General features: G+C 33.6%; 1 protein-coding gene across 1 annotated transcript in view; it reads right to left on the reverse strand.

Moving 5' to 3' along the window:
• The window catches only part of Cep112 (centrosomal protein 112), a 447190-nt gene that overhangs the window by 391512 nt on the left and 28742 nt on the right, over positions 1-26936 (reverse strand). Inside the window, 2 exon segments of the mRNA XM_047546437.1 lie at positions 14427-14504; positions 16246-16336. Coding sequence (XP_047402393.1) covers positions 14427-14504; positions 16246-16336 — 169 coding nt within the window.

The following is a 26936-nucleotide window of genomic DNA, read 5'->3' on the forward strand; positions in this document are numbered from 1 at the left end:
AAGGTGGGGCAATTTAAAAACACAGAAAACTAAAGTAATGAAGACAAACCAATGGAACTAGAAAACATCAGAAAGTAACTCAGTTATACAGATGCTTCTCAACTTACAATGGGGTTACATCCTGAAAACAAATACTGGAAAATATCACAAGTCAACAATGCATTTAATACACCTACTGACCAAACGTCATCGCTTGGCAACACAGTTCACTGCAGAGCAAGGCTCACTGGGAGCCTCAGTGTGCTGCCACTGCCCGGCACCTCTGGAGAGTATCTACCAATGGTTCAAGGAAAGACCAAATTCACTGCACGGTTTCTGCTTACATACCATCTCGCAGGTCAAGCCATTCTGCAGTCAGGTACTGTCTGGGTAAAAGAGTGTGATTTGGAAAAGGTCTAACATTGAAACTAGGAGTGTGGGGCTGCGGTTTTGGCTCAGCGGTAGGGCACTTGCCTAGGATGTGTGAGGCAAAGGGTTTGCTTCTCTGCACCACACATAAATAAATGAATAAATAAAGGTCCATCAACATCTAAAAAGAATTTTAAAAAAAGAAAGTGTGCACTAAATAATTGGAAGAAAAAGATTGCCTCCTCTCACCATACATAAAAAATTCCCAATGAACTGACCACTTATCATTAAAAGCAGTGCTACAAAAACTTTCAGAGGACAATTTTGAATTCTATGACCTCAGGGTAGAGATTTTGTAAGAAATAAAAAGATAAAGAAGAAATTAATAAACTTGACCACTTCCAGTAAGAACTTCTCTCCAAAAAAGATACAAAGAAAGGGAAAAGATAAGACAAACTGGGAAATGTTTACCCAAATGACGAGTCTCCAAAATGTGTAAAGAAGGACTTCAAAAATCAAGACAAAAGCTAGGTGCAGTGGTGCATCCCTGTAATCTGGGCAACTAGGGAGGCTGAGGCAGGAGGTTTGCAAGTTTAAGGCCAGCCTCAGCAACTTAGTGAGACCCTGTCTCAAAATTTAGAAAATTTATAAAATGGCTGGGAATGTATGTTGCTCAGTGGTTAGAGCACCCTGGAGTTCAATCCTTGGTACCAAAAAAAAAAAAAAAAATCAAGGAAAAAACAGACAAAAAGCCACCCACTACAAACAAATGCAAAAAAACCTTGAGGTACATTGTGTATTTGGTGCCTTATGAATGGCAAATAAGCATATGAAAATATGCTTAAACTCTTTAGAAATATGAAAATTTAACATAATATCACAGTGAAATAACATTTTTATAATTTTACAAACTAACAAACGTTAAAAATTTGACAAAATGGTTCATGACATGAACCACTACTGATAGATTTATGAATTAGTACACTTTGGCACTAAATAGCAGTAGTTTAAGTACTAAGTAGAGGTAATAATATAATCTATTTAAATATTGTACCAGAGAAGGAGGCATATAGGCATATTACTTTTTTTTAATTGTCAATGGACCTTTACTTTATTCATATGCAGTACTAGAAATCAAACCCAGTCCCTCACACGTGCTAGGCAAGCGCTCTACCACTGAGCTACAACCCCAGCCCAGAGGCATATTCTTTACTAAATAGCAAACCGTAAGCAGTCAGCTCTTTGAAAATTAGAGGCAGCAACTTTCCAGCAGACAGCAAAGTACATTCAATAAACATTTATTGTCTAAAGGTATACCTATACATACATGAAAAATAAGTAATCGTTCTGTATTTTTGAAGTTCAGAAAACCAAAACAGAAAGCTCTTCAAAGACATATACAAATCTGCAAATATATAAAATTCAAATTCATGAAGCAGAATTAAATATAAGGGGGGGAGAAGAAGAGGAAACAGGACTTCTCAAAGATGCTCAAGCACTAATTAAGTTTAGAATTTAAAACCAAAAACCAAGAAAACCATCTGTGATTTATTTTTACCCATCTCTACATTTATAAGCAGGGTACAAAATATTGGTTTAGCTAATTACAATGTAGCATTTCAACTATGCAGATGCAGCTCCTATTTCATTCCCTTCATCTTTAAAAGCCATTAAAGAAGTAAAGGACTCATTCTATTATTATGAATTTCCTTTCTCTAGCTGGCCATAAAAGAAGGAAAAATAGAAAATGTCTACTCTAATTTTTAAAAGCAACAATGAACACTGTAAACTGGACCCGATATTCTGTTGTTGTTGTTATTCCTTTACAATATACTGAGTTTGTCTTCTAACCACTTTTAATATGCAATGGGAATTATTCATGGTAAAGTATGTTCTTGAGTCTATTTGGGGAAAATAAGCAATCTATTTTCTGATTTTGTAACAAGTGCCAGATGTGCTTTGAAGTTCAATGTTCCCACTTTGTAATCCACAAGTTCCAGGACTTGAAGCAATCTGTAAACAGTCTTAACAGTGACTTTTCATGCTCTTTTAGAAAACTTCTTGTACTCTCATAATACCTCAAGAAAGGATACCACAATAAAGAATGTCCAAAATGGAAGAAAAGGGCACATGTGAAACACTAACATCTATAAAATATTACATAGAAGGCAAAGCAAAAAATAATTAAATTCCAATAGCAAGATTAAATCACATGTCTGCACGTTTCTCATTAAAAAAGCAAACAGAATCACAACAATAAAATATATAATAATTGAAGCTAGAAATGAATATAGGTATCAGAATGTTCTTTAATGAAAACTAGCTTTTGATATTTTATGTAGGTTTTTAGCTGGGCTGTTTGATTACAAAAGGTATTCTGCCAGTTTTTTGGTTTGCTTTTTTTTTTTTTTTCCAGCTTATTCAGGATTTGGTCAAACTAACAAGCAAATACCCTCATATAGATTAATGGTGATCAACTACAGAAGTATTGTTTCCAGGAAAAATTAAAAGAACTCTGATATATGAACTTTCTCAGAGGAAAGGACATTATCAAGTAATACATTACCAGCAACACAAGTAAATATTTTTAAATCACAGCATCAGTCAGAAGAACTGCCAAACATTTCTCCACAGCAAGAAGCAAATTCAGACTTTAACGCCAAGATGATATGCTTCCAAATTGTTTTTAAGTCAATATTTTAGAACTTTAAGAAAAGGTCTCTTCAGAAATAACACTGCAAGTGGAGACTCATCCACTAGTTTACCTAAAACATTTCAACAAACATTTACCAATCACAAATAACATACAGGTATAAAAACACAATTAACTGGCACAAGCAAATGAGCCAAAGGAACAGAACAGAAATAGGCATAGTGTCACTTGATTTATGAGACATACAGCACTGTGATATAATAGAAAATGATCGTATTTTTCAACAAATGGTAGTGTCACTTAGATTATACAAGGGATAAAAATAAACTTTAACTCCTGATCTTACAACATAAACCAAAATCATCCTCAGATGGTCTGTAGATCTGAATAGAAAACACAATAAAACTTCTTTTAGAAAACTATGTTTTTCCCCAGGAACATCTTCAGAACTTTAAGATAGTGATTTCTTTAAAATTGAGACACAAAATGGTACTACCATAAAAGGAAAAATGATTAAATTATTTTTAATTTAAAATTAATTTAAATTTAATTTGCACTAAAATTTAAAATTTCTGTTCATCAAGATGCAAGTAAAAGAACAAAGAAAAGTAACAAAGTGGACAATATATTTAAAATACTATATTCCACAAGGACTCTTACTCAAAATACATTAAAAACCCTCCCACATGTCAATAATAAAAAGGCAGATAATCCAACACAAAGACAAAACTACTTAAAATCCTAAAGACAAAACTTCATGTAGACTATCTAAATTAGCAATAAACATAAAAAAGCAGCCACCACCACTGTGAAAATGCATATGAAAAACCACACAATGCAATACCACTAACTGCCTTCAAGAATAGTTAAATATTTTTAACTTAAAAAAAAATCAACTGGCAAGACCAAGTATTGGAGAAGTAGTAATGCAAAGGCACCTAGTCAGTGCTGATGAGGCTATATTGGCACAACCACTTTGGAAAACTGTTTCTAAGTATCTAATTTTATTAATTAGCTTTCTGTTGCAGGACAAATCACCCCAAAACTTCATGACTTAAAAACACAATCATCTTATTTATTCACAATTCTGTGAGTCAGCAACCCAAGCAGTTCCTTTCTGCCACACTTACTCAAGTGTCTGGAATAGTGTGAGAACACTACTTAGCACAGGTTCAGTTGGCCTCTCAGGAAGGCCACACTGAGAACAGCCGGACTTCCCAAATTCCTTACAAAAACAGCAGAGGAGCAAGGAAAATTTGACCCAGCAGAGGATCAAAAAAAGCCTGACCTAGCTGAGACACAGGCAATATGTGTGATGAAAACAGTAATTACCTGCTCCTCTTTGAAATGTGTAATGTTCCTTACCTAGCAATTCATCTTATATGCCAGCAAAAATAGCACTGGCCTGTGATCCTTAGATCTCCATATGTACTGTCCTGATCCCCCTTCAACAGCCGACATTATTCTTTGTCTTCTCACTTGTTTCTAGATCATACTAAAGAACACAACAAACTTCCCCTTACGTTGTTCTTTGCAGAGATTGAGCTTGTCTCTCTGATCAGTCTGATCAGTTCCAATAGTTGGGGTAAATTTGTTTTGGGTTTGTTTGTTTGTCTGTTTGTTTGGGGTTTTTTGTTTCATTTTGCTTTGGGTTTTGTTTTGGCTTGGTTGTTGGGTTTTTTCTCTCCCATTAAATTAAATAAGGGATCTTTAACCCCTGGTTATCATTTTGGACACATCAGAATTTTTTATCTAAGCTCACCATTATTCATTGGTCTACGCTTGGTTTTAATTACCACATTTGCACAGCTATTTGGGATTGTTTTTTATTTTGTTTTAAATGTTCATGTAAACACAGTAGTGCTAATTACTAGTTTCGCTAAAATAGTCACTTAATGAAAATATCTTTATGCCCTAATTAGATCATCTTTATAAATATCCCATGAGGATGTGAAGACTAAAATTCATATTTCATTCTTCTATTTTTTTTTCACTTTTAGAAAGTGCCATACCATTTTAAAAATAAAACAACAACCACAACATTTCAAGCTCAAAACATTTTTTGAGTTCTTTCAAAAAGGTAATTCAAGGTGAATAATAATTTTTAAAAGAAAAAATTCTGTATAAAGAAAATTGTTAATGCTCTTCTAGGCTCTTTCACTCATCTTAACCTACAGTTACATGTTAAAAAAAAATACTTGCAGTACAGGAAGACAGATAATTTCTTTCTTTTTCCCTAAAATAATAAATAAAACACAAAATAAGAAAGTAACATATTGCCTCATGGCTAACTCATTAGAAATAGCAGAATATACTCACTTTTAAATTTTTTTAATCACAACTCAGTCTATAGCTTTTTGAGATTTAACAAATGTATTCATAGTATAACCAGCAAAATACAATTAAAACAGTTCCATCAAACCTATAAAAATTCCCTAAAGCTATCTATACCCTGTAGTCAAATTCTTCCTCAATGTTTAATACCTAGAAAGTACTGATCTCTCCATCCTCACAGTCTTGCCATTTCTACAATATTACATAAATGTAATATGAGGCTAACTTTTCAGTCTAGCTTCTTTCATTTTGTTTAATGCATCTTAAATTCATCCACGTAGGAGTATGATTTGATAGCTGTGTCCCTTTATCACTGAGAAGTATTTCACTGTATGAATTTACTTACAACTTGTTTTCACATTCTAGTTAACAGTATTTAGAATTACAAAATAATTGTAATTGCAATTACAATTTCGAAATAAGAAGGGGTTATAATAAATAGTTGCTTACAGATTTTTGTGGGGACACTTTCATCTCACTTGAGTAATTACTTAAGTGTGAAACTGCTGTGTCACATGGTAAATATATGTTTTACTTTATTTAAAAAAAAACTGGGAACTGTGTTTTAAAATAAATGTTCTTTGTTCCCATCAGGAAGAGATGAGCGCTCCTGCCTTTATATATTCTGAATAAAAATCTTTGTCAGATAAGTGATATGCAAATATTTCCCCTAATCTCTGAATTTGGTATCAAAATAAAAAAACTGGCCTCATGATCTAGGAAGTGATATCTCCTATTCTGTCTTCTAGAAGAGACTGTGAACAATTGGTATTATTTCTCCCTCAATTGCTTCATTAAATTGGTCAGTGAAACCATGTGGGCCCAGAGTTTTCTTTTTTGGAAGCTTTTTAACTATAGGCTCAGTTTATTTCATAGTTAAATGACTATTCAGGTTATCTATTTCTTCCTGAGTGAGTTTTGTTAGTTTGTGCTGCTCAGGAACTTTGTCCCTTTTATCTCTATTGTCAAATATACGTCCACAGAGTTGCTTATAGTAATTACTTATTTTACTCTGAACATCTGTGGGATCTGTAGTGATATCTCTTTCATTCTTGTTATTAGCAAATTGATTCTTCTTTCTATTCTTGGTCTGTCTGGCTAAAAGTTCATTAATTTTGTTCATCATTTAAAAATTCAACTTTTAGTTTCATTGATTTTCCTTATTGCTTTTCTATGTTCAACTTCATTTATTTCTCTTTTAATTTTTAGTGTTTCCTTCATCTGATTGCTTTGGGTTTATCTTACTCTTCTTTCTTCAATTTCTTTAGAAAGGATTTAGATTAATAATTAGAACTTCCTTCTTTTCTCTTTTAGGACTTCCTTCTTTTCATTTTTGTGCTTTCAAGATTATTCTTTGTCTTTCAAAATTCTTCCTACAATTCATCTATGTATAAATATCTTTGCATTTATCTTAAATTGAAGTACATTGAGTTTCTCTAATTAGATTGATGATTTTCATCAAATTTGAAATTTTTCAACCATGATGTTTTAAATAAATCTTCTCCTTTGTTCCCTCTCCTTTCATTCTCAAGCCTCCATTACACAGTATGTTAGAACACTTAATGGAGTCCCACGTTTCTCTGAGGCAATGTTTATTTTTCTTTATCTTTCTGTTCTTCAGCTTGTATAATCTTTACCAATCTATCTTGAAAGTCACTGATTCTTTCTTCTACCAGTCCAAATCTACTGTTCAGCCCTATAGAACTTTTCACGCTAGTTATTAAACTGTATATTTCCACATTATACTAAATTTCCACATGGTTCCTTTTTGTAATTTCTCCTTATTAATATTCTATTTGATGGTCATCATAACTTCTTTACTTCTTTTAACATGGTTTCCTTCAGTTATTTGAACATATTAATAATGGCTGTTTTGAAATCTTTTGTCTGTTAAATCTGGCCCCTAGACCCTCTCACAGGCAGTTTCTACTGCCTGACTTTTTCCTGAAAATGGGTCACACTTTCCTGTTTCTTTGCATCTCATTTTGTTGTGTTTGCTTTGTTTTTTTTCCTTGAAACTAAACATGTTAGATACTACATAATACATCAACTATGGATACTGATTCCCTTCTCCAAGAATAATTTTTATTGTTGCTTACTTGATTTATTTAGGGTTTGGCTGGACTATTTCAGAGCAATTTATTTCCCTCACAGTGTGAACAACTGGTGTCACTCCCCAGTAGATGTGACATTAGGCACGCATATTGTTATCCTGAAATGATGGTAGTTTTTAGCAGGACACTCTATTTGACTGTCTCTGACCCTTATCTTTCTGTTAAACCATATGTCCAATTTGATTTATCATCAAAATATCCACTGTTTTCTTAAAGCGCTCTTAGGTTTGAACTTCCCCACACTTAGTTTCCAATACAGTCAGTATTGGGGAAAGCTTCTGATCTCACTGTTCTTATGGACTGCCTGTCCCCTCTGCAGAACTCTCAGGCATTACTGTGGGCACTGTGCAGAAGCAGAACTCTCTGGTCTTACAGGTTTGCCACCCTCAGTGTGGAATCTACCCTATGGGGAGGACAACCGTGGTTGCAGTATTCCTGACCTGTTGTGTTTAAGGAAGAGCTTCTACCCTTTGAGTGAGGGCTGAGTGGAAGAAGAGAGCCCACCACCACCACCACCACCACCACCTAGCAGCACTCACCAAGAACTCACCAGCCTCTTCAACTCAGACTTCAAGTGGATATGAAATGCTGGCAGCATGCTCCTCCCAGTGAGACACACTATTGGGAGGTAAGGGGAGAGAAAGAGAGCCCCCATTTTCTTGGCCATACCCACCACTGGAACTTCCATAATGCTGAGCAGGAGGGACAGGGGAGAGTAAAAGCAAGTAACAGTTCAAGCACCACAGATTTCTGTTGCTTCTACCAAGCTGTAGTTGATTTTCTTAAACAAATGTGTCTTCATTTGCTCTATGCCCTTAGGACAATTTCCAGAGACTTTTAATGGTTTTTTTAATACTTTTTACCAATTATTCTTGTTTTGCTAAAAGAGCAGGTCTGTGAAACTCCTCATGCTGCCAACCAAGGAAAATAACAATTTTTTAAATAAAAATTTCTATTTATGGTCTTCTTTAAATTTCCCTATAAGATCTACTTCAACCCAATTGCACAAATTCTGATATGCTGTCTTATCATTTTAATTCAGTTAAAAATATTTTCTAACTTCCATTAAGAGTTCTTTACTTCTGGATTATATTATTTATAAGTATATATTTAATTTCCAAATGATTATGGATTTTCCAAATAATTGGCTATTGAACTTTAATTACAATATCAGAGGAATTATAATCATTGTAATTAAGTTGTGAGGTTCTGAAAAATTTGGGTGTTTGTTTCTTTCAGTGTGGAAAATCGATAGAGCTTAGATCTGTCTACAAGATCAGCTCTCCTGTGAACAGTGGTTCTGAGGTCATTCCCATGCTCCAAGCTTATACCATGCCATCTGAGTCTGGCCCTCACAGGTGTCACTCAAGAGTTGATCATGCACTAAGATAATGATTTAAACCATAATTCAGTTCTCTAAAATGTTGCTATGAGTTTTGGTGGGTATGTTCCAAACATGCACACCTTGGAGTAAGGTTGGGTGGGACCTATGTTGCTTCACACACATTAAGGATTCACTTCTTCCACTCTTCCCTCTCAGATTTTCTCCATCCATCTGGCAAAAATGATGAATTCCCTTTAGAGTCTGTCTCCTACACTATCACTGAGTTCCACTCTCAGAAAAGTAGCAAGGGAAAAGATGAAAATGTAAATATAAACATATCCCCCTCTAACATTCCTTGCATAAGAGGTACCCTTTTACAGAACTTCTATCCAGACAGATGGGCCCAAATTGCTGCTGATACACCACAACAGTACAGTTCTCCACTGCGGCTGGTGTAGGGGCAGGGCCAAGATGGGGGTGCAGTGGAGGGGGAGAGGAACCACCCTCATATGCTCCAATCTTTTTCCTAGTCCTCTGGCCAAAAAGATGGGTTCTTCTGTTGGTTTTTACTGTCTAAGCCCACTACACAATCCACCAATTTTGCCCACCCTGGAGTAAAAACTGAGAGTTAGACAAGAAAAACAAAAACAAAATACAAACAGGACAAAAGAAGGCTCTCAGCTGCTGTACCAGTCATTCTTCATGTTTTCCTCTTCTATTAGCCTCTTATTACTTACTTTCCAGAGGCCCCAGGTAGTTGCATCTTAACTTCTGTCCAGAGTTTTTAGTTGTAGGAGAGCTAGGATGCAACAACTTACTTCATCATGGCCAGAAATGGGAGTTTATATTTACTTTTAAAAGAAATAAATGTCAATTTCTCAAATAAAACTCTGAATATCATTTCACTCCCCAAATACAAACTTTGGGAAAATACTATAAATATTTTACGACTTTGTGTGTTTTATGAGTAACAAATACTAAATATAAAAAATTAGAAAACATAAAATGTTAGGAAAATAAGCACTCATATTTTACCATGTAGAAATTAACTTTTAACATTTTGAGAATATAATTCCAAACATTTTTATACTCTAAAGAGAGTAAGAATTTGCCTTATCGAATGTTTTTTACATAAACCAACTCTATAACTCTTTTTTATTTAGATAACTTGGTCCTAGTAACAAAATCTGACACATTTACTCATTTGTAGAAAACCACAAGCAAAAGGGAAATTTAAAAGGTCAACACGTTCAACTCAGTTTCTCTCCAAGATCACTGTATAATATGAAAATAGGTTACTAACATAAATGGAAAAAACTCAGATTGCCAAAATAAAACTGTATAAAACAGCTGAAATTACATGCTACTTTAACAAAAATTATCCCAACTAATCTTACCTCAAAGCAGTGAATTAACAAATGGGAACATAGTGCCCTTCTCAGTCCTTTCATTGAAATGACAATAGGATAGAAGAGGAAGAGGAAGAAAGAGAAGGAGAAGAGGAAGAAGATGGAGAGAGGTGGAGAAAGGAAAGGATGAAAGAAATCGAAGAAAAATGGAGATGACAAAAATCTGTATAAAGATCTCAAAAAAAAATACCAATTATGAGTATTATATAACAGTAACAATAACAATATTTTAAATAAAAATTTCTATTTATGGTCTTCTTTAAAACCATCAATAAGTAATAACCATAACTACAATCCAAAAGCTTCATGCAATGGAAGCTTTCAATTGCGTCAGCAAACTAATTTTTCCCATTCATATCTATACCTATAAAATAGGAAAAGATGTTCAAATACCTGCTCAATTTGTTTCATGATTGCAATTTCATTTATTTTTAAGGTTATATACCCCGCTTCCAAAATAATCACAAACACACTCTAGAAACCAAGAGAAAAGTATTTATCAATTTTTTCCTACAACCTTAAAATTGTTCCACTTTAAAAGGTAAAGAAAGCTACAAATAATCCCTAGTTACATCAAAACTCTCCTATATTCCCTACACAGATCTTAAGGTAGTAAATTATTTATAGAATAATAAACTCTAAAACTTGAAAAATAAACAACACAATTTTTAAAGTTTTTTTTTTTTTTTTTTTTTTCCAAATGAGTGCACATAGCTTGTTTCATAGTGATGTGACAGTCACTGGTTAAGGACAGAATACTCCAAACCCTCCATCCAATTACTCAAATTAACTTAAAAATAGTAAAAATGCATAGCTCTAAAGTACATCCTATGACTTAAGAGTCATACATGAAATGCATTTAAAATATATTATGAAAGCTAGAAAACATCACAAAAAGTAAGATTTGAAAAGATAAAACATTAAGAAAAAACACAGGATAAAAATTTCATACCAAGTTATTTTTAAACAAATCTCTAGTTGAATTATGCATTCCTAAAAATTAACATATTCCTGTGAAAAGAAATATATTTTGAGAAAAATATAATTTTCAACGAATACTAGAAAATTCAAATGCTCAAATATCAAATGCATTAAAAAGAAGGCGTTGACAGCAATGTCAGCAATATTAAAAAATGTACCTTTAGTCAAGAATACAAAATTAACTCTAGCTAGTAACTGATTTTTCAAAGAAAGAAAGAAAACAAAGCTACTCAGGCATCCTCATACAAAACTAAAATCAAAACAAAATTTGAGTTTTCTAAATAAACACTTGTATCATTCAACTCTAATGAAGAGAAATCATTTAGCCTGATTAATGCTTATACATTATAATAAATAATAATGTTAAAACCCCAAGTAGGTCTAGTTTTAAAGGTAAGATATCAAAATATTTTAGATATTTTAATTTTATTATAAGAAGGAAAGATTTAATCCTCTGAACAGTTAAATAATCGTGAAAAGTACTCTATGTACTAGGAAATGTACATCAAAAGTTTCAAATGGCTAAGGGCAAAGGCAAGTTTAAAAGGATAGCTCCACAATTTTATTTTTCTCTTTGATGTTGCTTTCTGGCAAGAGGACTTTGTCCTTCTGTGGGATTTCCTGTGCTCTTCTCCCACATTGGGAAGAGGACTTCCCTCCAACAGCAGCTTTCCCTACACTTTCAAACATGAAAATGTTTTTCTTTTGACTTACTATCCTCCCTCTCATCAATTGTTTGTCTCTTCGCTTTCACTAGCATACTCCCACGATTAATAGAAGATCCATATTACTTTCATTTCCTACCCTTTTCCCAACCTTCTAATTATGCCAATTCTATGAGCCAAACATCTTCATTCTCCACTCTCTACCACTTTACTCTCTAAAGGCTTGAGCTCTTCTTCAATCTTGCCACTACCCATATCAGAAGGACCCCAAACTATGCCTCTAGCCCTCCAATCTCATGAAGCTCTAGGCCTTGAACTCTGCAATTAATCTTACTGTCTCTTCAAACTCCATTAATCTAAAAAAGAACTTCAAACCTCTAAAATGGGTTCTCCTACCTGACAGTCAATTAACAGAGTCAACATCTCCACTTTTCAAAAACAGGTAGGTTCCCTCAGTTCAGGTCTCCAGTCAGTCATTGAGCACTCTTTACTCTTTCAAAGGGTTTTCCTTTCTATCCTTTCCATCTTCCCAGCAATCACACTAACACAGTCCACTGTGTGTTAAGCATCTAAAAGATAACTGGGGCTGGGATTGTGGCTCAGTGGTAGAGCACTTGCCTAGCACGTATGAGGCACTGCGTTCGATCCTCAGCACCACATATAAATAAATAAAGGTTCATCAAAACCTAATAAAAATATATTTAAAAATAAATAAAAGATAATTGATCTCCTGTCTCCAATTGTACTCACATCAAATAGCACTTCATAATGTCAAGACAATTTTCCTAAAGTGCTGCTTTCATTAAAGACAATGATAGTAGAACCATTTTTAGGTTTCCTAAAATAATAAACCATAATTAAGGTGAATAAATGGAAATGAACAACTGGTATACAGCTGTTGAAAGAGGTAGAAACTTCTGGAAGGCAATATACCAAAGATGTAATATGACCTAAGAAAGCAACCAAATATGAATAAAAAGATTCTGGTAAAGAATTTTGTTGCAGTATTATTTATATTAACAACAAAGTGTGAGGAACAGATGTCCAAAAATAGCAGAATACTTAAACTATACTATATCTATCCAAAGAAAAGTGAATGTTTACCATTAATAGTCATAGAATTCTTATAAATTTATATAAAAAGTTAAATTGCACATAATATATTATTTATAACATGACCTAATTTTATTTAAATTTTAATTTTATAAAATGACAAAGAAAAAAAAGGAAAGGTAGATACAGCTTGAGTATCCCTTAAAGGAGATGCTCGGTGCCAGAAGAATTTCAGACTTTGAAGTTTTCCAGATTTTGGAATATTTACACAGACTTTACCAACTAAATACCTGAATCCAAAAATCCCAAATTCAAAATGCTCCAAAATTCAAAACTTTTTGAGTGCCAATGAAGCTTGAAAAGCTTCAGTTTTTTGGAGAATTTTGGATTTTGGGTTTTAGATAAGGGATATTCACTCTGTATTAAAAGATATTAACATATCTGTGTTCAGGTTTTGAAACATTTTATCCCTCTTATTTATTGTATTTTTCAAGTTACAAATTACTATATAATAAAAATGATAATTAAATCATTTTAAAGCCTTTTTAATTTCCTCAAAATATTTAAACAGCATATATGCAAAGAAGAATTATGGAAGGTGAGAAAAACTCCAGGATTCATGATAGCCTGAAATATAAAAGCTAAATTTCTCAAGTTAGCCCTCACAGATTCACTTTAATCTAGCTGCCAACATTGCCCACTAATCCCACACATAAATCCCAGAGACTGTGTCAGGACAGTTCACTTATATGACCAAATCTTTCTTCATGTGAAACAGCAGTGAAAACTGCTGTTTGTAAAGGTTGCTCATCCATGAAGTCTCCCTGAATTTTCTTTAACCCAAATGACTTTGCTTGTTCATGATCTCCCTGACTTCCCTCCTGTTCACCTCAGCATAGTCACAGGCTGGATAATACACCTGGGTCAATAACAAAGCACATATGTGATAGTGGTTCCATAAGATTATTATGGAGCTGAAAAGTTTTCAACACCGAAGTGGTATTTTTTTGTCATTATTTCAGAGTGCACATCTTATTAAAAAAAAAAAAAAAAAGTTTACTGTAAAACAGTGTGCCTTGTTAAGCCAGCAACAGCCTCATGCATCTCATGTTTTACTGCATCTATTGATTGGATTAAGAGGCCCACACTGAATGATAAACTTACACCGTCTAGGTTTGTTTAAGTACTGTACAATGTTTACACAATGGTGAAACCACTTACCAACACATTTCTTAGAATATATCCCTGTTGTTAAGTCATATGTGATATCTCCCATATAAATCACTTTGGTATCTTAATAGATAGTATCTTAAATTATTATTTATTTAATGAATATATCTCTTATGTCATCTACAAGAAAGTTAGTCTGCCAAGAAAAGGGAATATTTTATATTGCTCTAGTATAGAATTTGTTTGCCATACTTAAAGATTTTCTCAAAGCCAACACAATACCAAACATCTAACATTCAAAATTCAAGCAACAGAATTAAATTAGTTAACCTGTTATTCACATACAATATATACATTTAAAAATGCTACTTTTACCCCAAGATTCCAACTATTAAGGCGAGCTTCAAGGTCACTGTCATCCAAAGAAACAGAAGATTTTTTCAAATGAACTTCCTGAAATACAAAATAGAAAGGGGAAAAAGAGAAGGGGAAAAGCAATAAAAGATGAAAGGATGGAAGAAAGAAACAAAAGGAAACAAGAGGGAGAAAGAAAAAGCAAGAGGTAGAAAAGAAAACAATACAAAATATATGTCATTCAGAGTAATGAGAGTTTTATGTACTTATTTGGTAACACTATATTACCCTCCAAGGAAAGGATTATGTTATAACTAAGCTAGAGTTCTCAATTCTAACTAATGACTGTTTATTACAGCTGCTTAGGGCTATGAGATGCCTTAACAATATATTCACACAGTAACTAGATTTAGAAAAAAAAACATCAAAAGAATATTTTAAAAATTAATCCAGACTCTTCTCTTTAAGTTCTTTTACAAAAAGTTTTAATTGTGGTATACCACAGTAGCTTGAAAGGGATTGGAGGGGGTGGGGTGGACTTGAAAAGATGAATTATTTACTCTCGTTAAAATTAGTTAACAGGGAAGTTTTGTGTTGATGTCCAAGAAGCTCTTTGTTCTTAAATTAATTCTAACTCATACATTGAATAAAAAGAGAAATAAGTTTTGGATTCACATCATGAAAACACAATTATGGTGATTCTTTACTTTTTTAAAAATAAAACTTCTGCTTTTTTCCTCCTATATTATTTATTATATTACACACTTATCAACCAGATTAAAACTATAATTTACTAATAGCAACCTAAGATCTGTGCCCAGAAATTAACAATTCCAAAGCACTAAAAACTCAGAAAGGTAAATCTGTACAAAATGTCTATTTTATAGCCCCAAAATTTTAAAGTTAAATTTGTTGATACAGCATATCCATGTTTTTGTAGAAAGTCTCATTACTAACAAATAAACCTATTTACCTATCTTCATTTAAATTAATATGAAGTTATGAAGGAAAATGTACTAAAAAATGTTCTGCATACTTTAATAAGTATACAAATTTCTGCTCAACAAAACGTTGACTTTCCATTATTTACATACTACATTAAAATTCATTATGGCTTCTAATAGTGGTCCCTTGCTTTTTTGTGTTTTTCTTTGAAACATACCTGTAACTTAATTATTATTAAAAGTGTGTTGCCCTTTGTATTAAATTTCATGTTCCAAACTATCATTGGAGAAAATGAAATGAGTTATGTGTAAAGCAATATGTGCTAAAAAAAGAGTCACTGTTACACATGTTGTCTCCTGTAACTCAGTCACATATGGAAGACAGTCAAAGTTAGGCAATAAAGACTTTAGTGAGCAAGCACAATTTTTCATTTTACAAACCTTATTCAAACTAAATCTTTGTTAAACACAGAGATGCAAGAGAGACATTCATATTTGAAGATAAAAATAGTTCACCCCAATCAGAAAAGCAGTGTTTCCTACTTTACTACAGATTAATACCTATTTCTTCTTAATTTTATGATCACTAGCTATCTAATCATTTCCATGTTTATATTAGGTAAAAGGGGAAAGAAAAATAAATAAAAAATAAAATGTTTCAAAGTTTTTCTCTGACATGCTGGAGAAAAGATAGACTGATCAGCATACTTAGAATCACTGGGAAAACAAGGAATACATGGCACACCACGCTCTTTGACATCAAAATATTCACCTTTTCCTTCAGACTTTATTCACTATTTTTAAGTAATCACGGAAACTTTGACAATATGAAACTGAAACTATGTGGAGTTATTTTAAAACAACTAAAAACAAACAAAAGTAAAATCCGATCTTACACAGTTCTTTGAGAAAACATTTTGTCCATCTTCTCTGTAAACTGGACTTATAGAAGGTGAGCTCGTTCGGTGCTTCCCAGTGTACTGTTCTCTATAAAGATATTAAAATAGAAAAAAAATCAAAATCTGGAGAATTCAGAGGACACAGTGTTCAAATCTAGAATCACCAAGTTTTTTCTTTTGTAATGAGATGACAGCTTATATTAATGATGATTTCACAGCAGAACAAAAGATCTATAAATAATAACCATTCTATTTTTCACATTTTATTTCATTTAGATTAAATCAAAAGTAAAATGTCATATAAATGCCATATACTTGCTTAAAAACAAATTCTATTTTAAGTGGAACTATAATAAATCATATGTATTTGAATCTTTTTTTCTCCTATGTATATTCATATATATGAAGCACATATTCTTTTTTTTTTAATACTTTTATTAGTCATTGGTGAACTTTTATTTAATTGTTTGCGGTGCTGAGAACCGAACCAATGCCTCACACATGCTAGGCAAGTGCTCTACCACTGAGCCACAACCCCAGTCCCTATATAAAGCACATATTCTGAGATACCATTGTTTAAAGGTTAGTAAATTTTGTTCGATTCAAGACAAAACCTTAAAATACATAAAATAACAAAACTTTCATATAGCTTAAAGTCTCTATAAATCTGAAACCATGTTAGAAACCACAGATATAGCAGTCTTTGATTAAAATATATACCATATTAATTCATGTAAAATATGATAAGTACAGGATAAGTTGGAAACCAGTTTAAATGAATTTTACCAAAAAGACTCTTATCTAATATATCATACAAAGATAGCATTCTCAAATACACTGCTTTTGGTCTGGAGTCTCTCTTATGTTTCAATTCAAGCTACTTCAATGCAAGTCCCATGGTTATGAATACCTATTCTCTATTCAACCGCTTTGAAGATGTATGAATCAGAAACTATTATAGAGAACGACACCCCCATCCATGTGTTTATTTCCCCACAGTGTTAGTCACCCCCAATCAACTGGAGTCTAAAAATATTAAATAGAACATTCCAGAAATGAACCATAAGTTTCAAATTCCTTTTATCTTAGTATACTATTATAATTGTGCTATATTCTTATTATAGTTCATATCTTACTATGTGTAATTTATAAATTAAACTATCAGAGATATGTATATAGAAAAAATAGAGTACATACAGAATTTAGTACTATCTTTACTTTCAAGAGCCGGAACCTATTTTCTGCTATTATGGGGACCTCTGTATAGGGAATTCAACCACAACCCATATCAGATTTCCTCACAAACACGAAGTATTCCCCAAAGACAAACTGAGTTCAAAAAGTCCATATTAAAACTAATACATTTTTTGGTAGCAACACTAACAAAAAAAATTCCCTACACTAGTTACTAAGTATGTAGAATATCTTTAAATATCTGTTTTGTAGAGGCTGGAGTTACAAGCTCAGTGGTAGAGCACTTGCCTAGCATGTGTGAGGCACTGGGTTTGATTTTCAGCACATAAGAAAAATAAATAAAATAAAGGTATTGTGTCCATCTACAACTAAAACAAAAATATTTTTTAAATGTTTTGTTCATTTTTCATATCCTTAATCAGTATCCCAGATATCCAAATAGTTAAAATCAAATTAGAAAAATAGACAAAGTAATATTTTGAGGATAATTTCACCAGTCAATGTACTTGAGTTGATACAAGCTTTTATAACTCAGAGTGTCAGAAGAGGCAACCTGATATACTAAGCAGTGGCCTATTCTTCTTTAAAAATTGATTAAACAATCATAAAAAGAGCTATACTTAAAAATTGAAAAATGTTTAAATATTAAAAGTAATTCTCATAGAAAATATTAATAAAAAAGAGGCCTGAAACATTTATCTATTTATTACACAGGGTGCATACATAAAACAACACACTCTTTTGATTCATATGTAGCTTTCCTTTATACCAATCAACCTCTTTCCCTTCACAATAAATTTTCAGAAGTTACTGGATCCATGCCCTAACCTGTCATATACTTTTCAATCAACTATAAATTGACTTCTACTTAAAGTAAAAGTACTATAAATAAACTCATCAGTGATCTTCTACACTCAAGCAAATGAGTTGAAATCTGTCTTAACCATAGTTGATCTTGCTAGAATATTAGGGATAGTATTTTAAAGATGTCACGTTCATTGACTCCACAAAACCATTCTTCCCTGGTTCTTGTACTATACTTCAAAATATCCTTCACAGTAACCCGCACTGGTTTTCCTTCTCTACCAACCCCACATGTGTTGTAACCCTAGGGTTCTGTGTCTAACCTCTTTGTTTTTATCTTACATGCTTTTATTGAGTGATCCAATGTACTATTAGTATTTCAAGTAAGACGTTTTGCTTAACAAATCTACATCTCTAGTTCAAATTATTCTCTTAGCCTCCAAATCCATTACAAATACAAATTGAATAACCCTGTCTCCAATTCAACACGTCCAAAACTAAACTCATTAAGTTGGCCCTTAAACATATGCCTATGAAGGCCAAATAAAGCAAAGGCATTGCAGAAGCCAGCTTCTTGGAAGGCAACTGAGCCAACTAAAGGAGGAAGTCGGTATCATGGCTGAAATCTGGCTAGTACAAGAAACACAAGACATTAGGCACAGAAGTTTCATTTCTTGCCATGAGACTGTCTCCAGCTGGAAACACAATTAACTTTAACTCTAAGTACAAAGCCAGTCTCAAATTCACAGTGATGGGGCTAGTGGTCAGGGTGAACAGTGCAACCGTGGTTGGGAGAAAATGCCAATCCTAAAAAGCTGCTTTTATGAATAACAAGTGCTCCTGCTACACAGTATAGTGAGTCCTGGTGCTTATAAGACAGTCTACACCATCACATTGGCACATATAAGTGAGCTCATGATATGGTACTGGGGCCAACTAGAAAGGGGGCTCTGGCTCAATTAATTCCAGGGTGCCAAAATTAACACAAACAGAAAAAAAATTCAACACCTTAGTAAAATTCTCTAACATGCTCTTTACTACTCTTGAGCAGTAAAACTACAGAAAATATAAACTCTCCAATTCACTCTTTTCTAATTCTGAACTAGTTCAACTCTCTCCAAGTATCTATGTTGATTCCAAATAATAAACATAAACTTCCCCCAATCCAGAGAGAGATAAGGAATGAGATACATAATAAGATCTAAAGACTAAAGAAAGGCCAAAAGTCCTTCTGAAAAACTTAATTATAGGGGATGATGTCAGAAATACAGCAGAACAAGAAGTCCCAGCACCCCCCCTTCCTTCCATAGACACACAAATTCAATCACAATATGCGGACCAATTCCCTCTGTGAGACATCCAGACCCAGGAGGAGAGAATGAAACCAACTGCACTGAAGCAGGTAAGAAAATCGGTGGCATCCTCCTGCCACAATCCCTCCTCCAAACACAGGATCAGGAGGAAATCCCCAGCTTCCAGCTTCTCCCTAGGAAGGAAAAAAGAAGAATGGACTATACATTCAATGTTCAGACTTTCCCAGGGACTACTTGAGAGTTTGATTTCTGTTTTATTTAAATCTGATCTCTAATAGGAAGAGGCCCCAAGTTGAGAATTACTGAGAACAAAGGTTACAGTTTGAACCACTGTGCAATAACTGGTCATAGCCCCTCCTACCAGCTCAGCATAGAACTAACTTCTCCCTAAGGAAGGAAAGAGTTGGAGCATCCATCCAACACTCTGGTTTTTGTAGAGGGCCACCTGAGGAACAGAACTCTGTAAGAAGTAACAGGACCAACACATCCTAGATGGCCAGGAGCTACTGAGAACAAAGGTAATAATTTGTACTATTATGCAATCAGAGCCAGAATTCCTCTCCCTGGTTTGGCATGAAATGACTGGGAAACTCAAAACCCACAGTTTCTGTCTGGGAAAAAAAAAAAGAGAGAGAGAAGCCTGGAGTATATGTCCAACATTCAGATATTTTGGAGAACTGCCCAAGGGATTTATTCCTATTTTACCTCTCCTGATGATCAAGTATAGCAGGTGGTTGAAAATTTAAAAAAACAAACCAAATAAAAGTTGGGCTACTACTCCTGAAAGACCACAGTATAAGAGATAGATACCAGAAGGAATAAGATACTACAAGTTCCTGTAAAGAGAAATCAGCAAATATCCCTAAGAGTTTACACATGACAGTCCAGAGGAGACATATCCACAGATAAGGTTTGAGATGGCTTTAGAATCTCTACTCAAGCTGATTCTTGAAGGTTTTCCATGTACAAAAACATAGTTCACAAAGACTGGGCAAAAGTACTGTTTTCAAGTATATAGACACCAACAAAAAGTATTAAGGAAAATGAAATAAGGCACAAACAAAGGAACAAAATAAATATCCAGAAACTAACACTAAAAATATGGAGATATATAAATTATTGACAAAGAAAGCAAAACTCAGTATCATTAAAATACTCAATAAGCTTAGGACAATTTTATATATATATATATATATATATATATATGAAAAGAGAATGTAAAAAAAAAACTAGGAGGAAAATGTTTTAAAAGAAAAATAGAAAATTAGGAAATTCAGAGTATAATAGCCAAACTAAAAAATTAACTAGAGGGGTCTAACAGTAGCCTGGATCAAGTACAAAAAAGAGTTGTCAAACTCAAAAATAGCACATTTGAAATGATCCAGTCAGAGAAGAAAAAATTAAAAGGGAATGAAAAGCAATGAAGTTCAAGGGACTATGGGACACCATCAAACAGATCAATATGTATTACTGTAATGAAGAAGAAAAGACAGAGAGAAAGGGGCATTAAAATATTTAAAGAAATAATTACCTAAGGAAATCTTACTTCAAGAAATAATCTGGGAAGGGAAATGGACATCCATATTTATGAAACTCAAAAAGTTCCAAATCAGTTAAATACATAGAGAGATGCGCTAAGACACACTATGAATCAAATGGTCAAAACTCAAAGAAATAAAAAGAGAAAAGTTATTCATATTTAATAAAGGAGTCCCCATAGGACTTTCACTGGATTCCTCAGCAGAAACCTTACAGGCCAGGAAAGAATGATACATTCCAAATACTGAAAGAGAAAATCTGCTAACCAAGAATGTTATGTCCTACAAAGTTTTCCACTAGAAATGAAGGAGACTTTCCTAGACAGATAATTTATTGAGGGAATTCAGCACCACAAGACCTGACTTAAAAGAAATACTAAAGGGATATCTTCAAATTGAAATTAAAGGATGCTAATTAGCAGCATGAAAACACATAGAAATAGAAAGCTTACTGGTAAAGGTAATTATATAGTGAAATACAGATTACCCCATTAATGTTTGGTGGTACATAAATCATTTCCAACTTTAAAAGTTAAAAGAAAAAAATCTTAAAATGCAACTATAACTATAATAATTTGTTAATGGATAGATAATCCAAAAAGGTAAAAACTGGGACATTAACAACATGAAGTATGAAGGGAGTAATAATGTAGAGTTCTTATATGTAATCAAAGTCAAATTATTATTAGCTTAAAATGCAGTAGTCCCATTATTCATGGGAGATACATCCTAAGACCCTCCCTCACTACAGTGGAAACCTTAAATAGCAGACATTACTGAATTGTGTATGCAATACTTACACAACTATTAAGTTACTATGGGCAGGTAGCATACACGGTATGGATACACTGAACAAAGAGATGATTCATATACCAGGCAGGATGGTGTTGTGAACAGCACAAGAATTTATCATGATATTCAGAATGGTGCACAATTTAAAACATATGGATTGCTTATTTCTGGAATTTTCCATTTAATATTTTCTGACTGAAGTTTACTGTGAGTAGCTGCAGAAAGTGAAACTGTGGCTAAGAGAAGACTGCTCCAGACTATTATAACCAAAATATGACTTATGTAACCTTATAGCAACACAAATTTTTAAAAAGTGGTAGAGACACAAAATATAAAGAAAAAGAATCAAAGCATACCATAGCAACCCAAAATAATATAAAATCACAAGGAAAGACAATGAGAGGAAGAAATTTACAAAGGAACTATAAACCAATTAGAAAGCAATTTACAAAATGGCAATGCTAAATCCACAAATATGTAAAAATTAACCCACACTTAAGCAACCAGTGGATCAAAGAATAAATAACTAGGGAAATTAGAAAATATTTTAAGACCAATGAAAACAAATACTATGTAACAAAATTATGTGATGCAGTAAAAGCAGTACTAAGAGGAAAATTTATAGGTATTAAAGTGCTTGTATTTAAAAAGAAAAATCTCAAGTCGACAATCTAAACTTATACACTAGGGAATCAGAAAAGGCAGAACATACTAAACTCAAAGCTACCTTTATAAGAAAGGAAATACTAAAGATGAGAGGAGAGGTAAAATAGAGTAGAAAAACAATGGGAAAAAATAATGAAATTAACCAAGTGTGTGTATGCGGGGGGGGATTTTGTTGTTGCTGTTGTTATTGTTGGAAAAAAATCAACAAACTGACAAACTCTAAGCTCCTAGGACTAATTTTAAAAAAAGAAAGAGAGAACACTCAAGTAACCTGAATCACAAATGAAAGAGGGAATGTTACAAGTTTAACAGAAAGGAAAAGAATTCTGAGAGTCCTATAAGAAAATGTCAACGTACTGACTAACCTAGATGAAATGGAAAAATTCCTAAAAACACACAACCTATCAAGACCGAATTGTGAAAAAACAAGATATTTGAACCAACCTATAACTAGTAAGGAGAAGGAATCAGTAATACAAACCTCCCGACAAAGAAAAGCCCAAGAATAGGTGCCTTCACTGGTGAATGCCACCTAAAAATTAAAGAAGGAATTAACATAAATCCTCCTCAAACTCATTCAAAAAATCGAAGAAGTAGGAATTTTTCTAAACTCATTTTTCAAAGCCAACATTACCCTAATACTACAATGGGACAATGACACTGAGAGAGAAGAAAATTACAGGCCTATACCCTTGATGAACACAGATACAAAAACTCTCGGCAAAATACTAACTCAATTCAACAGCATATTAAAAAGATCATATATTGTGATCAAGTGGAATTCATCCCTGTGATGCCAACATATGCTTCACAATGAGCATTAAAAAGAAAGAAGGACAAAGTTTTAACAACCATCTAAGTAGATACAGAAAGGGTACTTGACAAAATTCAATAAGCCTTCATGATAAAAATTCAGTAAGTTAGGTATAGAAAGACTGTAACAAAAAATAAAATAAGTGCCACAAATGACAAGCGTATAGCTAAATTAGTACTCAACACTGAAAAGCTAAAAGTTTTCCCTCTAAGATCCAGAATAAGGCAAGGATGATTGTTCTCACCACTTATATTCAACATAGCACTGGAAGTCTTAGCCAGAGCAATTAGGTAAAAAAAATAAATAAAAGTCATCCATTTCAGAAAAGAAGGAATAGTATCTGTATGTAGATATAACCTTATATTTAGAAAACTCCAATGTCTGCATTTAAAAAACACTGTCAGGAAGACTAAACAAATTACATAAAATTTCAGGATACATAACCAATACACAAAAAGAAGTAGCATTTCTATGTACCATCAAGGTACTATTTGAAAATAAATCCATAAATAATCTTTTTTATAATAGTACCAAATAGAATAAACTAATAATAATTCTAACCAATGAAGTAAAAAAAAGGTATATAATGAAAATTACAAAGGATTTTTCAAAGAAACTGAAGAAGACAAATAAATGGCAAAGTATCCTGTATTCATGAACTAGTAACATTAATAGTGTTAAAATATCCATACTCTCTACTAAAGCAATCTACTATCAAAATTCCAATGACTTGGGCTGGGGTTATGGCTCAGTGGTAGAGTGCTTGGTTTCATTTCTCAGTACCTCATATAAATAAATGAATAAAATAAAGGTTCATTAACAACTAAAAAAATTTTTTAAATTCCAATTTTTTTTCACAGAAATAGAAAATATAATCCTAAAATCCATATACAACCACAAAAGACCTTGAATGTCAAAGCAATCTTAAACAAAAAGAACAAAGTTAGAGGTATGGCCCTTCCTAATTTCAAAATGTATTACAAAAATAAATGCTGAAGGAGACAGAGAAAAAGAAACACTTTAAACTACCAATGGAATTACAAATTAGTACAACCACTATAGTAATCAGCATGGATGTTCCTCAAAAGACTAGGACTAGAACCACCATGACCTAGCTATACCATTTCTGAATATTTATCCTAAAGATATAAAGTCATATAATTCTATAGCAATACATGCACACCCATGTTTGTAGTAGTACAATACACAATAGCCAGATTACGGAACCAGCATAGGTATCTGTCAACAGATTAATGGATAAAGAAAATTTGATGCATATGTACACAATGGAGTTTTATTCAGTCATAAAGAAAAATGAAGATCCAGAGCGCTTTTCAAGATGGCAGAATATAGGAGGTCGCTTTCCTGGCTGCTCCATGGAGTGACATCAAGAAAGCAGACTGGCAGCTTCTCAGCAAGGTAGGGGAACAAAAAAAGAGCACGGGGACTTTACTAGAATTTAAAACTGGACATTCAAAGCAGACTGGGGACTCAGGAGGTTGGATGTAATAAAATAAGGAAGAAATCCCCAGCAGCATAGCCACTACTGCAGCCAGGTCAGAAGCACCAGCCAGAGAGGTTCCTGCATGGGCAGAGTAGAGGGATAAGGAAATTAAAGGAACCCACATTTTTGGGAGGCCCAAGGCATGTCTGGGTATGGAACATTAGAGACCAAGGACATTGCCCATTAGACCTGAAAGACTAACTGCTCTGTGTGTGGAGAAAGAAGCCACCACCTCTCCGGATGATGTGCAGAGGACAAAGGAAGGAACCATTTTGTAGCCGCTGCACAGGGCCAGCTGCTGAGGGGGCCAGTTCCTGGCAGTTTGGCCCAAACGCTACAAGACATAGAGTGGGTTTAAGTGACCAGGAGAAAATCAAATGTGGAAAGAGGTTTACATAGGGAGAACTGATCACAGCAATACACATGGCTCTACCCTTCCTCCCCCAATCCAATTGCTTACAGGACCGTATGAGAGAGGTGCATCTGGCCAGGAACTCAGAAGGGAAGGGGTAGGAGAGATTGTTTGGAAATTGAACCCGAGACCAGGAAATGTGGGGTCTGAGAATGACAGGAGAATAAGAATTGGGTCCCTCACCACACGAGTGGAACCCAGGGGAGATCCCTAGGTATGACACAGTCTTCCAGCTGGACCAGCAAGAACTGGGTGCTATAGGTGCATTGATTTAAAATCTCCTGACCAACAGGCATTCAGCAAAGAACCTGGAGCCCACCTAAACCCAAACCCTGCCTCCAGTGATTCCACCTATGGGATCACCTCTCTCACTCCAGCAATCCAGAGGGCGGAGCATCACACACCAGACAACCCCACCTAAAACTGCTGAGAAGAGAGACAGAATCTTTTGAACTCCACTGGAAAGAATTATTTAACTTTTCAACAAGATCTTTTTTTTTATTCTTTTTCTGTTTTACTTGTGACTTTAATGATACATGGACATACATATATTCATATTTGTTATTTTTTCTCATTTCTAGCAGTTTTGAAGTCAGTTATTTTTCATGGATTAGTTCTTTGTGAACTAGGGTGTTTGTATTCTTTTTATTTTTAATTTTTTTATTTTGCTTCATATATATTTTTTCTATTACCCTTGATTCTCTTTTCTTCTGATAACAGCCAATGTCTATTGTCCTCTCTTTCACTCTTCCTTTAATGTTTTACTTCTTCTTCTCTCCTCCTCCCTCATAATCATCACATCCTATATCACTTCTGTTCTCTCCCTGCCCACCATTTGAAATCATAAACCCTTTTGCAAACTTGTTGCTTTTATTGTAGGTAATAACTGGTCACAGAATTTCTGTTTATTGTGATAATTAACACTGTAAAGATCATAGTAGGAATTATTTGGTTTAATTCTGTATATTGTTTGCATTGGTTGTTGTTATTTGTCTTCCCCTAAACAGTGAGATACTGGAAACCTTCAGAGACACTATAAAGTCCACAAGGTAGAAATTCTACTGCCTCAGATCCATAATGTTAGATGGGTAGACACACAAACAACATGTAAAAGCAAGGGAACAAATCACGCCAAACAAACCAAAATACTTTAATAACAAAATCCATCAACACCACAATGGAAGAAATGTCAGAGGAGTTTAGCATGTACATAGCTAAACTGATCTGCAAGTAAAGAATGGTGTAAGGAATTAAATCAAAGAGAAAAGACAAAAAGTGAAAGATTACTCCAATAAAGAGACAAAGATTCTTGGGGAGTTGGGGGGGAGAAGTCCTGGAAATGAAGGAAACAATAAACCAAATTAAAAATTCAATAGAAAGCATCACCAACAGAATAGACCACTTGGAAGACCGAACCTCATGCAATGAAGACAAAACATATAATCTTAAAAATAGAGTTGACCACAGAGAAGATGTTAAGAAACCATGAACAGAACTTCCAAGAACTATGGGATAACATGAAAAGGCCAAATTTAAGATTTATCAGGATAGATGAGGGCACGGAGATACAAACCAAAGGTATGCACAATCTTTTCAATAAAATAATATCAGAAAAGTTTCCAAACCTAAAGAATGAAATGGAAAATCAAAT

Source organism: Sciurus carolinensis, chromosome 3 (genome assembly GCF_902686445.1).
Source record: "Sciurus carolinensis chromosome 3, mSciCar1.2, whole genome shotgun sequence".
NCBI classification, from domain to species: Eukaryota; Metazoa; Chordata; class Mammalia; order Rodentia; family Sciuridae; genus Sciurus; species Sciurus carolinensis.